Source organism: Schistocerca serialis, chromosome 12 (assembly GCF_023864345.2).
Source record: "Schistocerca serialis cubense isolate TAMUIC-IGC-003099 chromosome 12, iqSchSeri2.2, whole genome shotgun sequence".
Lineage (NCBI taxonomy): Eukaryota > Metazoa > Arthropoda > Insecta > Orthoptera > Acrididae > Schistocerca > Schistocerca serialis.
In genome coordinates, this window is record NC_064649.1 from 83,416,299 (window position 1) to 83,435,131 (window position 18,833).

General features: G+C 38.9%; 1 protein-coding gene across 1 annotated transcript in view; it reads right to left on the bottom strand.

Moving 5' to 3' along the window:
• The window catches only part of LOC126428251 (putative mediator of RNA polymerase II transcription subunit 12), a 54,267-nt gene that overhangs the window by 8,752 nt on the left and 26,682 nt on the right, over nt 1–18,833 (bottom strand). The window contains exon 7 of the mRNA XM_050090165.1: nt 7,432–7,815. Coding sequence (XP_049946122.1) covers nt 7,432–7,815 — 384 coding nt within the window. The remainder of the gene's footprint in view (nt 1–7,431; nt 7,816–18,833) is intronic.

An 18,833-nucleotide genomic window follows, 5' to 3' on the forward strand; every position in this document is an offset into this window, starting at 1 on the left:
GACTTCTTCCTGTTCCCTAACTTGAAACTCTTGTCTTGCTGGGAAGAAATTATCAACAAATGTCAAACTGATAGTTGCAATATGCAGAACATATTCTGCTGATGGGATGAAAAAGCTAGACCAAGTGTACATCCCTCAAAGGAGACTATGTCGAAAAGCTGGGCGAGTTTTTTTGCAAAATTAACATTTTTTATTAAAAGACTTATCAAAGCATCCTTGTGAATGTCAGGAAGTCTTTTTTGGGGATATCTGCCCAAAGTGCAGCATTGTATGGAAATGAAATGTGGACAATAAATAGTTCAAACAAGAAAAAACAGGTTATGAAATATGATGATATAGAAGAATACTGAAGATTAGATGGTAGATCAGATTAAAACTAATTAGTAGGTACTGAATTAAATTAAGGAGGAAAGGAACTTATGGCACAACTGGACCAAATGAGGCATTTAGTTAACAGGAATTGTGCTCATCAGAGATCAAGGAACTGACAGTTTAGAAATGGAGGGGACTGCAGAGAATGGGAAGTGAAATTCCAGAGGAAGATTTGGGTTGAATCCAGCAATCAGTTTGAAATGCATGTATATTGATATAGTTATGTGGAGATGAAGGCATTTGCAGAATTTAGACTGAAGACGACGACGACGACGTCAACTATGTTCTCCAAATCTGTCTTTCTCTGCATTTCCTTTATTACAATTATCTTATATCTACATATGTCTCACTTGCTTTCCTTGTATTCTCCCATCCTTCCTTTTTCTCCTTAAAATGAAGATTCCACAACAAAACATTCTTTAATCAAATACCTTGAATTTGATGGAGCAAACCAAATTAAGTACTGACATTTCATTTTCTTTACAACCATCTTTCCAACTGACATTGCCTTTATTTGTTCATTTGTAATTTCTGCAATCACAACACCCCACAACTTCCCCTAAAACATTCAGGGAGCAATATATTATGCCACCACACTTACAGAGAGCCATATGTTTCCTAGACACATCAGCAACTGGGTGACATAAATTGATGGCTCTGGTTACAATGGATGTTGTGCCATAGTCTATGGTATGTTTCTGTGTCAAAATTCTCACCTCCTACTGTAGGACATTGTAAAGATATAATTAATTTTCAAATGTAAGCTTCTTTTATCTTGCCAGCAGAAAAATGCATTAGACCACAGCCTAACACCCGTAAATCCAATCTCAGCAAAGATATAAATATAGATATGGCCAAGAAAGCTTGCCTTGTGGGATGTAAATTGCTCATCTCTAGCCTGGAGGAATTTTAGTTCACTGTCAGCAGCATCTACTTCTATTCTGCACCCATTTCCTGCTGAAGCATACTTGTCAAGTTTCAAGAACCAGTATTTCTTAAGTGAAGAATCTATGACTTCACTATTGTCGGCTAACTACTGCTGCCACAGACACAGCAAAGACAAGATGAGGGTAATAACAGCACATACAGAGATCTTTTAAGCAGTAATTCTTCCTGGGCCCTACCTCTGAATGGAATGGGAAGAAATCCCAATTTGTGGGAAGAACCCTACACCACACACTTCACAGTGGCTTGCAGAGAATGGATATAGATGTACATCCTACTCTTCATTTGAATTGTTTATTCACTGTTAAACTGAAATGTTAGATTACTACTAAATATAACATTTTTAAATTTTAATATTAAATTGCATGAAAATGTGGGTATCCATAATAAATTAAAATTTGGTACAAAAAAGTAAAGCATTAAAACAGAAAATAAAATTCTTTTTTTATTTCTAGAGATTGCAAATAAATACATACTTACAGTTGAGGATCCACATTGCAAACAGCCCCATCAATGTGGTCCCGCAGATTCTCAATCGGGTTTAAATATGGGGAGTCTGTCGGCAAGGGGAGAACGATAAACTCATTCCGATTAGTGATGGGGAGCTCGAGAATGAGTCGTTCAAATGAACACTTCAATCCAGTGAAGTGTGAACTAACCACTCAATTTCAATGAACTGGTACTTCAAACTCTTCACAGATAGCACACTCCACACTTTTTTCTAGTTCACTCACTCTCTTCCCCTCTCCCTCTCCCATTACATCGGCGCTACATCACTCATTCTCCCTTGACTTCAAGTTCCCCCCTCTACTGCCTGTCGACGAATCGCGAGGCGTTTGTGAGAAATGATAGGTTTGCAAGGGGTTAGGGAGGTGAGGGGCGAGGGAAAGGCAGCGTCAGCTGCTTCCTGCAGTGCTGACATCATTACCCGTGACTATTTGTGCAGTTATACTTCGCGTCTACCGGTAGCCTACCATTGGCAACGCTTGCGGACAAATGAATATTACAGATACAAACGAAGAGGTTGGCTGTGTGAGCACGCACAGCCAACATGAAAATAAAAGGTTTGTTAATAACACTGAAAGAGGGATTTTACCAGAAAGCGTACCAATGACTACAGGTGACAGTTTACCTTTTGAATCTGGAGGGTTATTATTCTCAACAAAAATAAAATCTACAGGAAAACTTCTGAATAATTACTTAATGTAGAATATAGACTTTGTGACAGTGGTAAACATACTCATTCTATTTTGGATTAAATTTTAAAAGGAACATAAAATTGGACTGCATTTTGTTGGTAGCCCTAGTTTTCAGTCCATGAATGCAACAAATAATAAGACTTTTTTGGGCACTTCATGAGAAAATGTCGAGCAAGATTAAATGTAATACCTTCTTTATATGTGACAGGCTTCTCTATTTATCTTTCCTTTGTCGCCTTCGACCATGCTCTATTTAAGTTAACTCAGACGCTGTAAAACGTTGCGTGCACGTTACTGCATAGTTCAGCCATCTGTTGGTAAAATTATGAAGTATTACGAAGCTTTATTGTACGAGCGAGGCGAAGCGAGTGTAGCCGCAGCTGAGCGGCGAACTGGGCAACTTCGCCAGGCTTCTCTACTTCATGAATGAACTACTTCATTTGAACGCTTCACGGCAAAGAGTGAAATGAATGAAGTAGTTCACGGGAATGAACGAGTTCGACCCATCTCTAATTCCGATAGTCTTCCAGCCACACAGGTACACTGCAAGCTATGACACATTGCATTGTCCTGCTGGTAGACACCATAGTGCTGAGGAAAAACAAACTGCATGTAGGAATGGACATAGCCCTCAAACACAGAATCATACTTGTGTTGATTCCCTGTGCCTTCCAGAATGGCAAGGTCATTCAGGGAATGCTATGAAAAGATTCCCTAGACCATAACACAAGAAGCATAGTTGCTTTCAGATGCTCCACGCCATACATGCCAACAGCCATTTGTCTGATGGAGCATAAAACACGATTTGCCTGAAAACACACCCTACCGCCACTCAGACAGTGTCCAATTGCAGTAATGGCATGCAAATTCCAGCCTTCATCACCAATGAACAGCAGTTAGCATGGGTGCACAAACCAGGCACTTGTTGTGGAGGCCCATACACAGCAACATTCACCGAATGCAGAGTACTCTACTGCATTGGCTCCTTACTTAGCTTGCATTTATCGCGAATCTCTTGCCCAACGTTAAGTCCCGAGTGACTGGAAAAAAGCGCAGATGACGCCTGTATATAAGAAGGGTAGAAGGACGGATCCTCAAAATTACAGACCAATATCCTTAACATCGGTTTGTTGCAGGATTCTCGAACATATTCTCAGTTCGAATATAATGAATTTCCTTGAGACAGAGAAGTTGCTGTCCATGCATCAGCACGGCTTTAGAAAGCATCACTCCTGCGAAATGCAACTCACATTTCACATGATATCTTGTGAACCTTGGATGAAGGGTATCAGACGGATGCCATATTCCTTGACTTCCGGAAAGCGTTTGACTCGGTGCCCCACTGCAGACTCCTAACTAAGGTACGAGCATATGGGATTGGTTCCCAAATATGTGAGTGGCTCGAAGACTTTTAAGTAATAGAACCCAGTACATTGTCCTCGATGGTGAGTGTTCGTCGGAGGTGAGGGTATCATCTGGAGTGCCCCAGGGAAGTGTCGTAGGTCCGTTGTTGTTTTCTACCTACATAAATGATCTATATCTGAAAACAAAGATGATGTGACTTACCAAACGGAAGCACTGGCAGGTCGATAGACACACAAACAAACACAAACATACACACAAAATACTAGCTTTCGCAACCAACGGTTGCTTCATCAGGAAAGAGGGAAGGAGAGGGAAAGACGAAAGGATGTGGGTTTTAAGGGAGAGGGTAAGGAGTCATTCCAATCCCGGGAGCGGAAAGACTTACCTTAGGGGGAAAAAAGGACAGGTATACACTCGCGCACACACACACACACATATCCATCCGCACATACACAGAATACACAGACACAAGCAGACATTTGTAAAGGCCTGTACAAATGTCTATTTGTGTCTGTGTATGTGCGGATGGATATGTGTGTGTATGCGAGTGTATACCTGTCCTTTTTTCCCCCTAAGGTAAGTCTTTCGCTCCCGGGATTGGAATGACTCCTTACTCTCTCCCTTAAAACCCACATCCCTTCGTCTTTCCCTCTCCTTCCCTCTTTCCTGATGAAGCAACCGTTGGTTGCGAAAGCTAGCATTTTGTGTGTTTGTTTGTGTGTCTATCGACCTGCCAGTGCTTTCGTTTGATAAGTCACATCATCTTTGTTTTTAGATATATTTTTCCCACGTGGAATGTTTCCCTCTATTATATACATAAATGATCTTTTAGATATGATGGATAGCAATGTGCGGCTGTTTGCTGATGATGTTGTGGTGTACGGGAAGGTGTCGTCGTTGAGTGACTGTAGGAGGATACAAGATGGCTTGGACAGGATTTGTGATTGGTGTAAAGAATGGCAGCTAACTCTAAATATAGATAAATGAAAATTAATGTAGATGAATAGGACAAAGAACCTCGTAATGTTTGAATACTCCATTAGTAATGTAGTGCTGGACACAGTCACGTCGATTAAATATTTGGGCGTAACATCGCAGAGCGATATGAAGTGGGGCAAGCATGTAATAGCAGTTGTGGGGAAGGCGGATAGTCGTCTTCGGTTCATTGGTAGAATTTTGGGAAGATGTGGTTCATCTGTAAAGGAGACCGCTTATAAAACACTAATACGACCTATTCTTAAGTACTGCTCGTGCATTTGGGCCCCTATCAGCTCGGATTGAGGGAGGACATAGAAGCAATTCAGAGGTGGGCTGCTAGATTTGTTACTGGTAGGTTTGATCGTCACGCGAGTGTTACGGAAATGCTTCAGGAACTCGGGTGGGAGTCTCTGGAGGAAAGGAGGCATTATTTTCATGAATCGCTACTGAGGAAATTTAGAGAACCAGCATTTGAGGCTGACTGCAGTACAATTTTACTGCAGTCAACTTACATTTCGCGGAAAGACCATAAAGATAAGATAAGAGAGATTAGGGCTCATACAGGGGCATATAGGCAGTCATTTTTACCTCATTCTGTTTCAGAATGGAATGGGGAGAGAAGATGCTAGTTGTGGTACGAGGTACCCTCCGCCACACACCGTATGGTGGATTGCGGAGTATGCATGCAGATGTAGATGTAGAATGGTCATTGAGAAGGTACTGTGGTAGCCCTTGGTTCATCTTGGTGGTAAATTGATCAACAGTCGCTCTTCTATTTGCTTGTACACATCTCTGCAGCCATCATTCACAGCTATTATCTGCGGCCTATGGTGCATCACAGTTGCCTTGGTGTCAGTTTTGTATAGCACCATTTTGCCAAGCACGGTATACTTTAACTAGGGCGGCATGCAAACAGTTTGCAAACTTAGCAATTTTGGAAATGCTCCCAGCCTTCGCTTGAAAGCCAATGGTCATGCCTGTTTGGACGTCAGATAAATTGCTCATTTCCACATTATGACAATGACTGCATTGTTTTCTGCATCCCCTGACATCATCATCATCATCATCATTTAACACTGATTATGCCTTTCAGCGTTCAGTCTGGAGCATAGTCCCCCTTATAAAATTCCTCCGTGATCCCCTATTCAGTGATAACATTGGTGCCTCTTCTGATGTTAAGCCTATTACTTCAAAATCACTCTTAACCAAATCCAAGTACCTTCTCCTTGGTCCACTCCGACTCCTCCAACCCTCTACTGCTGAACCCATGTGTGTAACATGACCCCACCATCTAAGCCTGTTCGCCCTGACTGCTACATCTATAGAGTTCATTCCCAGTTTTTCTTTGATTTCGTCATTGTGGACACCCTCCTGCCATTGTTCCCATCTACTAATACCTGCAATCATCCTAGTTACTTTCATATCCGTAACCTCAATCATATTGATAAGGTAACCTGAATCCACCCAGCTTTCGCTCCCATACAACAAAGTTGGTCAAAAGATTGAACGGTGCACAGATAACTTGGTCTTGGTACTGACTTCCTTCTTGCAAAAGAGAGTAGATCGTAGCTGAGCGCTCACTGCATTAGATTTGCTATACCTCGCTTCCAGTTCCTTCACTATGTTGCCATCCTGTGAGAATATGCATCCTAAGTACTTGAAACCGTCCACCTGCTCTAACTTTGTTCCTCCTATTTGGCACTCAATCCGTTTATATCTCTTTCCCACTGACATTACTTTCGTTTTGGAGATGCTAATCTTCAAACCATATTCCTTACATTTCTGATCTAGCTCTGAAATATTACTTTGCAAACTTTCAATCGAATCTGCCATCACAACTAAGTCATCCGCATATGCGAGACTGCTTATTTTGTGTTCACATATCTTAATCTCACCCAGCCAGTCTACTGTTTTCAACATATGATCCATAAATAATACGAACAACAGTGGAGACAGGTTGCAGCCTTGTCTTACCCCCGAAACTACTCTGAACCAGGAACGCAATTTACTGTCAACTCTAACTGTTGTCTGACTATCTATGTAAAGACATAGACATGCTTTATAAATACTGTTGACTCTTAGTGCTGCCACCTGCAGCCTGTAATGGTTATTGCTCGTTGGCATCAAATACAGGCAATGGTCACATTAACGTGACTGGACCATGTAGAATTCAAATAGGCCTACAGCAGTGAAAACTGAACCAGTAACCTTGCAATTATGACTAGAACACTATGCGCAAAGCTCCAAGTGGTTGTATCGGAAGGTTTGTAATTTTTTTCATTTAACAACACTCATAAACCATCAATCTTCAAACGTGGTTCCTTCAAGTGCTTTTCGATGAATGCATTGCACTGTTCTAGTAAACTGATGTCCGGGCAGTGACTACAAATTGTATTAATATAAAGAAAGTCGATGACGGCCATTCTGTAACATTCATTTGTATGATATAGTTTTTATATAACCATACTTCTGTAACATTTCTTATAAATACTCAAGAATATAAGAACAGATAAAAACATATTTACAAATGGTGAACTAATTTACTGAAAGAAACTGGACACACAGTAGTTACCTGGTTATGGGACAGAGGTTCTTGTGATGAGCACGTGGCTTGTTACTGGTGAACACGCTTTGGAAGACAGGCTCGTCTGAAAAAGTGATAAACGTCCTCTCATACTTCCCCTCGACTTGGGTGAGTCTTTCTGGCACAGATTTTTTTTCTTTTCCAGACTCGTCTGCTGAGCTGTCATCTGGAGTTTCGACTATGATGTCCATTTCGTTGTCTTCTTTCTTGTCATCTTTCTTGTCTTCTTTCTTGTCATCTTTCGCTTGACTGTCGGCCTTGTCTGGATCGATCTCCTCTTTGACCTTCGTGAGAGGGATGGCCAAAGGAGATGTAGGAGGATCTTGTTTTGGTGTAGCTGGATCTTCTTTTGTTTTGACATTTTCACTGGAACTGGATGAAAAACAAATCCAAATAAATCCTTTCGGTGTGCATCTCTAACGGTCTGTGTCACTATAGATGTTAAAGACAGACAGAAAAGGTGAACACAGTCAAAATAAGTGTAATCAAAACAATGTGAAAAGAATTCAATGAATTCAAAACTATCTTCCCCCCCCCCCCCTCCCCCCAGAGTTGACAACAAACCCTGACATAAAGTCAATAAATGGACCTTGTTAATCTATCCAGTCATCCAGTGACTGTACTTCTACCCAACTGAAGAGGTAAGGCCAAGATACCGAGTTCACTCTTCCAACATTGTTTCATTCTGGAAGGATGTAAAATAAATTTTGGCTTCAATCACTGATAAAATGCAGATACTGAGATAAAAGATTGTAGAACAGAAAATCAAGTAAAATTGCTCAACAGTGGAAAGGCATCTGGACCCAACAATATATCTGGATGAGTCTATGGGTACTGTGCTGAAGAATTTGATATTGTTCTTGCAGTACGTTATTGGAAGTCACTGAAGTAACAAAGTGTTCCAAACTGATTGGAACAATACACAAATATTTCTCATTTTTAATGTGGTTGCTGGACAGATGCATATAAGTAGAAGCTTATACAAGGATGTAAATGAGTGAAGTGATTTAACAGATTTTATATAGCTATATTATTTGACAAATTGTCACAGAGCTTTGCATACACACAGAAATACCCAAAAAGTTTTTTTTTACGTAAGTGCTCCATCATATGTGGGTCCCCCCCCCCCCACCGATTCTGCAGACATTAAGTCGATAATCAAGTTATCCCCACATTCAGTGCACCATGTCCTTATCAATCTGTTCAAAAGCACAGACGATGCGAGCTCACACTTCTCACAGGATTATTGGCAGGGGAGGCATGAACATACAATCTTCACATAAACTCACAGAAAAAAATGTATGAAGCCTCACCACAACCTAGCCACTGGTTTCTGACTGTCAGTGGGAGTCAAGGCTTGTAACAAATGCACACAGTAAGGCTTCAGCTTCAGCCATTTCCTTAAGATCAAATTGCGCATACCATCGCTGAATGGAGTTGGCACTTAACGGATCTTCGTTAAACTTCGTTCTGAAGTGTTGCTGCACTGTTATAGCAGACTGATGTGAAAGTGTTTCCAACACAACAATACACTTTCTTGGCACCTGTTGCCATCTTGCCTAACTGTTCAATGCTGTGCTCTTGTTGCAGAAATCTGAAGTGTGGGTGCAACAATACAAAACTTTTCGAGTTTTTCTATATGAGTGTTGAGATTTGTGACAATATTTCCATAAATGTTGCTGCAGCTGATTTATGAAATTGCTTCAGTCATTTATAATAACTTTGTACTGGAAAGGACAATTTGTTGAACACGTATTACATTTGTGTGACGTTACAACCATTTTCATTACTGAAAATTTCCTTTGTATAAATCAAAATTAAATCCAAAATGCCGACTTGTGTAGCTCAGCTCGCCCTGTCCACCTGTGAGAGGTAGCATGCCCTAGATAATAGCATCCACAATAAGTAAAACATTCCTCAATTTTCAGAAAGTGTTTGATACTGTTCCACACGTCACCTAGAGAAAAAGGTTTAGGCTTGTGCATAACTTGGCAGTATTTTTGTTTTGCATGCTGGTATTCTGGTTGTTATGGCTTTATTTATCGATTGTTACTTTTTATTTGTAGTTCACTGTTGCTAGTTGTGTTTACATGTTGTCATTTTGTCACCTGGAAATAGTGAGTGGAGCTGTGGACACTAGCAAATGGAATGCAAAGTGGAAAAATCAGAACATTTCTGACATATTTTTTTGTTTGGGTTCAATAGAGGGGTGAAGCAGCAGAGGCAGCCAGAAACATTTGTCATGGAGAAAAATGCCATTCAACAGAGCATGGTAAGAAAGAAAATGGTTTTCTCATTTCTAGGAGGATCATTATGACATTAGTGAGTCTCCACATTCAGGAAGATTTTCAGCTTTAATGAAGCTTTCCGGAACGAAATGTTTGCTCTGCAGCGAAGTGTGCACTGATATGAAACTTCCTGGAAGATTAAAACTATGTGCCGGACTGAGAATTGAAACTCGGGACCTAGGCCTTTTGCAGGCAAGTGCTCCACTGACTGAGTGACCCAAGGATGACTCACAACCAGTCCTCACAATTTCATTTCTGCCAGTAGTAGGTGAAGGTTGTTTAAATGCACTAATCCACAACAATCCACGTCAGTGTACTCAAGAACTGGCAAACATGATGAACTGTGATCGTTACGTCATTGTAGTTGTATGCACTGGGGAAGATTCAAAAATTGGGTGTATGGGTACTGCATGTGCTAAGCCAAAATCACAAAAATCAGCAAGTGGCCATATGTGCACCTCTGCTTACTTGTTATCAATTGGCTAATGAACAACACCGACCATTCCTATCCGGTATCGTTACTGGTGACAAGAAATCGTGTCTTTATGCTAACATAAGGAAAAGAAAGGAATGGCTGAGCAGCAACTCCCCGAAGAAAGGCATGCGTGCATCCACAAAAGATAATGTTATACATCTGTAAGAGCAGCGACAGAGTGGTGTATTACAAATTGCTTCCCTGAGGTGTAACAATCACTGCTGACATTTACTGTCAACAACCGAAACATCTTGTAGACGCAATCCAACAAAAATGACCAGGAAGTCTGCGTGAAGTGATGTTATTCCACGAGCAATGCCCGCCCACGTTCTGCTAGACAGACAAAAAAACACTATACAGGAGTTGGGTTGGGAAGTCATTCCAAACCCACCTTATTCACCTGATCTTGTTCCCTCCCTCAGATTTTCACCTTTTTCACTTTCTCCTTTCTCTCCGAACATGGCTCGACAAGTTCTTTGTGTCAAAACAATGTGATTTCTAGAGTCGTGAAATTGAAAAGTTACCCCAGCATTGGGAGAGACTGTTGTTAACAGCGAAGGAGAATATGTAATGGATGTCTGAAGTCTCTCTTATGTGTATGTGTTGTGTTTATTAAACTTATGGAAAAATGCTACCCAATAGCTACAGCGAATTTATGAAATCGCTTCAATCATTTGTAATAAACTTGTACTGCAAATGTCTATTTGTTAGAGATTTACTGCACTGGTATTATGCTTGTGTGTTTGTTATGACCATTTTTGCGACAGAAAATCTCCTTTATATAAATCAAAATTGAATCTAAAAAGCAAAATATTGCGAAGTTCAGCTTGCCTTCTCCATGCCTCGATAATGGCACCCAGTGGCTCTAGACGAAGTGACAGAAATCCATAAAATTGTTAAACACCATAAATCCGTACAAGTCCAAGTGTCTCTACAAGCATTTATTTGAGGCTTCAGTCAGTTGAGCTAAGTTACGGTGCTGTAGTACCACAGGACACACGGAGTCACTTTTGTGTAATACAAGGGGTATTTGAAATCTGTTCATTTGATGTCAACAAACTGAACTATAGGGTAAAACTGTGAAGCTCAATACCGTAAAAAATTGTCTTCTATCTATCCTTTTGATGTTAATGAATCACCTTCACGTGTTATGTTGATAATACTTGTCAGCATAATGATGATTTAAAACTGAAACTAGTAAAACATAATAAAAATAATTAATATAATATTAATATAACAGCTTTGGCAGTTTTAAGATATGTTTTCTGAATCAATTAAAAACTATGGAGAACTCCCTGTTTTAAATAAACATTGGTTGGGTTTGGATCTCACCTATCAACTGTAAATACAGTTGAAGCTTTGGTGAATAATGTATAGTAGGGGTATGAAAAAAGGCCATTGACGTCTGGAACACTTACTGATTTAAGCAAAGAACTTGGCTCAGTATCACGACATAATGATCAAAAAATTAGAATACTATGACACTGCGATAATTCACTCTGTTTATTCAAATCTTATCCATGCAATAGGTCACAGTTTGTTTATGCAAATATGCAGAGTTCAACAATACTCACAATAAAAAGAAAAATATCCCAAGACTCTGTCCAATTGTCTACATTAATTACTGTTTGAATTTTCCACTGTACAAGAATGTACTAAACGCGGATGCTATGGCTCAAATAACTGCAGTAGAAAATTCACAAAGTTTAAAACGTAACAACAAATAAATGGTGCAAATGACTAATAACAGGTGTCAGGAAATAATTAGTCACAGGTGTCAGGCCAATCAGCTGTGCATTAACCAGACAAAAGCAGGAGAAATAATCTTTGGTCTCACAGTAATTAAAAACGAAAATAAGACAGTGAAATTACTTGGATTGGTCATAGATCAAAAACTGTCTTGACAAGGGCACAAAAATTATCTGTGCAGCAAATTAAGTTGTGTACATTTTTAATTGTATTTGGAATAACCCCCCCCCCCCAGGAGTTCAATGTATTTTCAGATGGCATAAAAATGCAACTAGATGTATTAGGTTTAGAAACCAGAAAGTATTGCAGAAACTACTTCAAATGTCGCAGAATTATGACAATGCCTTGCCTGTATGTGTATAACGGTTTGAAATATGTTAGAGAAAATCTGGAAAAACTCAATATCATATGTGATGAGCATAAACATAATACTAGAAACTTGTTGGATTTGCCTTCCTCAGAACTTGGTATAGTTCATAATCACTGTAAGTTCGTAACACAAAATTCTTCAATAAGTTACCATACTCCGCTTGTACAGTACCACTAAATAAATATAAGAGCATATTGCAAACTAGACTAAAATACAATGAATTCTATTCAGTTGAAGAATTGCTAGAAAATAATCATTCTAATATGAGGGTTGATTCGAAAGTAAGGTTTCCAAACAGGTAGATCCACAAGGAAAGAAATTGGTCAAAATTTGGCAACACTGTCGTGTACGGCAGATCCCCCATTCTCAGTCACGACCTTCTCCGTTTCTCTCCACTGCTCAGTGTTTGCCAAGCAGCTAACTCCATTGAAAACTGGGTAGTGTGAAATCCATGCAGTTATCTGGTTTTCACATGTGGAAGGGGTCCCACCATGCAAAATTGTGCAAAGTCTATTGCAAAAAGTTTATGACTGTTCAGTGCATCCACAAATGATGTAGGGAGTTCACTGTTGGCCACGTGGACATTCATGATGAAGACCAGAGCAGAAGACCCTCCATTTCAGACGAGACTGACACAAATATTCAGAGACTACTGCTTGAAGATCAAATGATCACCATCTGTGAACTGGCTCTTCAGGTTCCTGAGACTTCTGCTAGCTCAGCTCAGAGAATTTTGTCTGAAAAATTGTCGTATCACGTGGTGTGCATGTGGTCGGTCCCATGAATACTTAAAGAAGAAAACAGGAGGCAACATGTCAACTGTGCCCATTAATTTATTCAACACGTGGAAAAAAGAGGGCGGAATTGTTGATCTCAATCATTACGGGTGTTGAAAAGTGGATGTTTCATGTCATATCTGAAACAAAACATCAGTCATGCAAATGGTGCCACTTATTTTCACCCAAGCCAAAAAAATTTAAATAAATGCAGTCTGCTGGCAAAGAGACAGTGACTATGTTTTGAGATCATATAGAGATATTGCTGACCGACATTATGTCACATGGAATGACGATAAATTCTGACAGGTATTGCAACACATGAAGGAAACACAGACAAATGATCCAGAACCACTGCAGAGGAAAACTGAGCAATGGAATGATGCTGTTTCACAAAAATCCCATGTCTTTCATCAAACCCAAGATTTACTGAAAGGATTTGGCTCGACTGTCATTTCCCATCCCCTCCCCATACAGTCCAGATCTAGCCCCTATGATAATTAGTTATTCCTAAAATTAAAGGAACACTTGGATGGACCACACTTGCGGGCCAACAATGAAGTCAAACAAGAGACTACTGGGTTGGCGGTGGAGTACTGCGACATGGGGATACAATGATTGGAGTATGGTCTCCAAAAATGCTTGGATAGTAATGATGATTATGTAGAAAAACAGATGAATGTTTTAACAAGGCGGTGGACAAGAAAAAAAATATTTCCAGGTCAGATGAACGTAGATTTTTTTTCTCTTTAAGTGACAATATACTTTCCCTCAGTAATGTAAAACTTATCAATCCTTTGAATGGTACAACTTCCTGGCACTTGGGAAACAACACACAGCAAAAAACAATGTGTTTTGGAAAGATCTTTGATGGGCAGCAACATGAACATTGCATATTTTTGTGTTACGAAAGTATAAATATGGAGTCCACCAAATTCAGCACCGTAGCTTCTGAAACACTAAAATCGAGATGGTTCTGGACAATGTGCTTTTGTCAGCCAATCATCTCTCATGTTATGTGATCTCACCAGCCAATGACAGCAGATATTCATAACATAGGGTACATGATGTGGTCAGCCAATAGCAACATCACCGTTAAGTAGCATGAATGCACATGGTTTGAATTAATATACATACAGTACAGCTACATGAAAAGCTAAGCTTTCACTTAGCACTTTCTTTTGAAGGATAATTATACTTCTTACTATTGTTATTGCATAACTTGTAATCTATGAAAGGACTAAAAAAATATGAAAAACTAACTTGAAACTTTGTCTTTTTTAGCGTGTGTTACAGTTTAAAAATTTGTCAGTGTACTTTTAAATAACAGTATAAATCGCTTGTCTTTTGGGCCTTTTTTTTTAAGTTGCTGGTCCTCAAAGTGTTAGTTTTGAATGAGAGTCGAATGCCTCATGGTTTAAGTAATTCATCACATATTCTCACACATAAAATAATTCACCTTGCATAAAAGAAATTCACAATATTCTTCTGCAATTAAGAAATGTACACAGTTCTGATGTCATGCTCATCAAAAGCACTTTGTTGTTACGAAGTATTGCATAGTCTTGGTCCTAAAGCCTTTCATACATTTTGCTGTTGGCAGATGCACATGTATGCGCTGTGTTTCATTGCTGTAAATGGCTCATTTTCTTTGCAATTAAAGTTTTATTTCCATGTCATTTTCTAGTTTATGTTTCATTGCTGCAATATTATTCTGCAGAGCAGCGGACTAACATAAAATTCTTTGTTAGAGTATCAGTTCTTACCAGCCAAAATTATAAAATTTAACTGAAACTAAAACAATGAAAAATTCCCAGGTTTATCCCATATTTCCCAGCTGTACCAGGTCATATACATCCTGCTTAAGGTTTAAAATAATGCACATGCCCATGAAAATAAAGAATGCTTCCTATTTCTGAAAGAATAAAGGGGCTTATTTTTGAATCAATCACATCAACCACATACATTTTTTTGTCCATGATAAAGAAAATCTTTTAGTTCTTAAATAAGCGAATTATTTTCTGTTTATGTAATTGATTATTTTATATAAAACTTGACTGCACTGTAAACTCTTGTGAAGCCAACAGTATGAAAAATACTGACAGACACATAAAGATTCTGATTTTATAAAGCAATCTAGGATTAATTCTAGTGAACACATTTAACAGTAGTTGTAATTTGTTGTTAGTATTCTTTAAGGAGATACATTGCAAGGCAGTTTCTGACTGTTAATGTATAACTTGAATTTAAGAGACAGAGTTTCTGGCTTTCAGTACTGCTCATACACACATATAAAACTACACACACCTTCGTATCTTTTGGAACTAATAGTTCCTTCCTCAAGAAGGAGAGTTTGGGGAATGTTTGCAATGAAGGATAGCTCACTCACACCTACTCTCTCTGATCTCCTCATTCATCTTTGGATTCCCTCATCCCATGGTCTGAGTGAACTACCCTTCCTTTTCAATTTTTCCAAACCTAACCCTCTCTCCTTCCCAAGAAAGGAACCATTACTCCCAAAAGCTAGGGCAGAGTTGTCACTTTTGCATGTGTCTAATGGCAGTATTGAAATTTCACTTACTAAAGACAAGTATTATCTAACAATTTAGTCTCATAATTTGACAGTTACCACAACTGAATTTTCTTTTTGACATAATCTATAACTTGATTGTTTCCATGTTCCTGAAGGCTCTCCACGATGCTATTTACACTTGAGGATTTACACTATGTGTGAATTAACAAATGAATGATTCTATATGTTACGCTTCTTTTTATTTTGTTTTAAAATATTACCAGTTTTGAATTCTCCACAAATTTATGATGTCCAAATCTGAGCAAACAAGACTGTTTTCCTATGGAACTTTTTATTACAGTGTATTAATAAACAATGACATGAAAGAGCAGCACTACTTAAGAAGCGAGTGAGACAGGATTGTAGCTTATTCCCAACATTATTCAGCCCGTACACTGAGAAGACAAACTTCAACTAAAGCAAAACAAAGCTAATTGAATGTAGTCAAATTAAATAAGGTGATGCTGAGGGAATAAGATTATGAAATGAGACACTTAAAGTGGTAGACAAATACAGTGAAACCCCTAATTTACGTTTTCGTGCAGTCCAGACTTAAGATACGCAAAACTGAGGAAAATGTTACGCCCCCCCCCCCCAAAAAAAAATATATATTAGTGAAAACACATGTAAAATCGCAATCCTCTCTAATATTTTGTACAAAATCTGTCTAAGTGAAGAAAATTAAATCAATAATACAATGCTTATACAATAATTTGTGGTAAAGAATTTCACCGGTTTTATCACAATGTGTGACAGCACGTAAAAACTCATTAAAAAACTGAAATTGGTATTTGGGTACAAGGTAATCAAGCTGCTTTCCAACATGTTACAGTTACATACTATACATTCAAAACACATGTTTTTGAGAGATCATCCTTTGTGCTCACTCAGAAAAAAAGCAGAAATTGATGAATATGTTGAATTAAACCAAGAACATCACAGCAGCTAAGTGGTTAACCCATAAGCATAAATGCATCCATCTGTTTAATGGCATACTTTGTCAACATTGCTGGTGTTGTTTAATTCTTTTCTTACAAGCCACACTTCATATGTTCACAACTAATAAAGTGTTATTTTAAGCTTAATGAGAGAAACAGAGATGTGAAAAAATGTGTTTACTTCCCCAACTGACATTAAAAGATAACTAGAAGTTGGTTCAGTGAATTTCTGTACACTGTGTAAAATGTAAATTTGAAAGAAAGCTCAGGTGCTACAGTTTCGCATCATGCCATCTATCACTGCTGCCAATCTTTAATATCTACAGTGTGTGGGGTGTGTTGTGCAAAGTACATACACGAATAGTGTATGTAGTTGTTGCAACTGTATCATGTCAGATTTGAACACAAACATCTTTAAAATGTGCTTTCACAAAACCGTTGTTCTATTTCCATGTGACTCCTCTGTCATAGCACATCATCTGCATGAAAAGTATATCTTCAGCACTTCACAAAATGCTTTTACTCTTACCTGCACTCCTGTCCCTAAAGGGCCACTCCTACTGTCCACACATCCAGTAGATGAGATAATTTTACATGTGTTAGTGTGGTGTGATTGCTGTGCTAGCTACTGGGTGACTTAAAAAGTCACCAGCCAATAAGAGTTCAATAGCCAGGAAAGGGCGATGTTTTCTTGATTATGACCGAGAATATTCTTTCAGACTCAGTGTTTGAATTTAAAAGGTTGATGACTGATATTGTTGCTGAACACAGTACATTGGAAATACATGCAAAAAGACGAGACTGAGTTATAAGTGGCACAATAAAAGATGGTGGTTAGGCCCCCTTGTCAAGTATCGGCTCAGTTCAGAACACTTCATGTCGACGGTCTTGTTTTTCCATTACCGCTGCAACCTAGCAGTAGTTGTATCATAATTGCATGGTGAAGCTAAATGTTGCAAGTTGTGTTGGCAACACTTATCATTGATTATATCAGCATTCCTGTCTCTCATCTCCCCTCTTCACAACGGCCGAAAATATTCCCTTAATTCTGCCGCCTCCTGTGATGCGAACCACCCGTCTTTCGAGCCACTTGTTCGGTCACATCAAACGTCAACAGTATGAAAACAGGATGAAGTCAAGTGAAATGTCGAGTAATAACTTAAAATCGAAGTAAACCTTACTAGGAAGAAATGTAAAATTGGGGAATTTTTATCATTGATGTTATGGATTTTTCACAGAGGCTACAAATTTACGGTGCAGAACTTCGAAAAATGTAAAATTGGAGAATGTAAAATCAAAGTTCCGCTATTTGGGCAGCAAAATAACTGATGATGGGTGAAGTAGAGAAATTTGTTAGCATCGAATATTGATTGAAGTGTATCTTTTCTGAAAGTATTTGTCTGGTGTGAAACATAGATGATAAACAGTTTACACAAGAAGAAAAGAGAAGCTTGTGAAATGTGGTGCTATACAATAATGCTGAATATTACACAGGTACATCATGTAACTAATGAGGAGGTACTAAACAGAAGCAGAGAGAAGGAATTTGTGGCACAACCAGATTAGAAGAAGGGATCGACTGATGGGACCCATTCTAAGATATCATGGTATCACCAATCTAGTATTGGAGGGAAGTGTGGGGGGTAAAAATTGAAGAGGGAGACCAAGAGATGAATACAGGAAGCAGATTCAGAAGGTTGCAGGTTGCAGTAGTTATTCAAAGATGAAGAGGCTTGCACAGGGTAGGGTAGAATGGAGAGCTGGATCAAATCAGTTTTTGGACTGAAATAAAAGCTTTGTGGTTTGCCAGTGACACTGTAATTCTGTCAGAGGCAGCAAAGGACTTGGAAGAGCAGTTGAATGATGTCTTGAAAAGAGGTTATACAATGAACATCAACTTGTGGAATGTAGTCGAATTAAGTCAGGTGATGCTGAGGATATTAGATTAGTAGTAGATGAGTTTTGCTATTTGGGCAACAAAATAACTGGTAATGGCCAAGGTAGAGACAATGTAAAATGCAGGCTACCAGAAGAACAAAAAGCATTTCTCAAAATGAAGAATTTGTCAACATCCAATATCAATTTAAGACCACATCTGTAGCTGAGTGGTCAGGACCTCGGTTCAATTCCCAGTACTGCCACAGATTTTTCCTTGGTGGGAGGACTGGAATGGGGTGCACTCAGCCTCACGGTGCCAATTGAGGAGCTACTTGACTGAATAG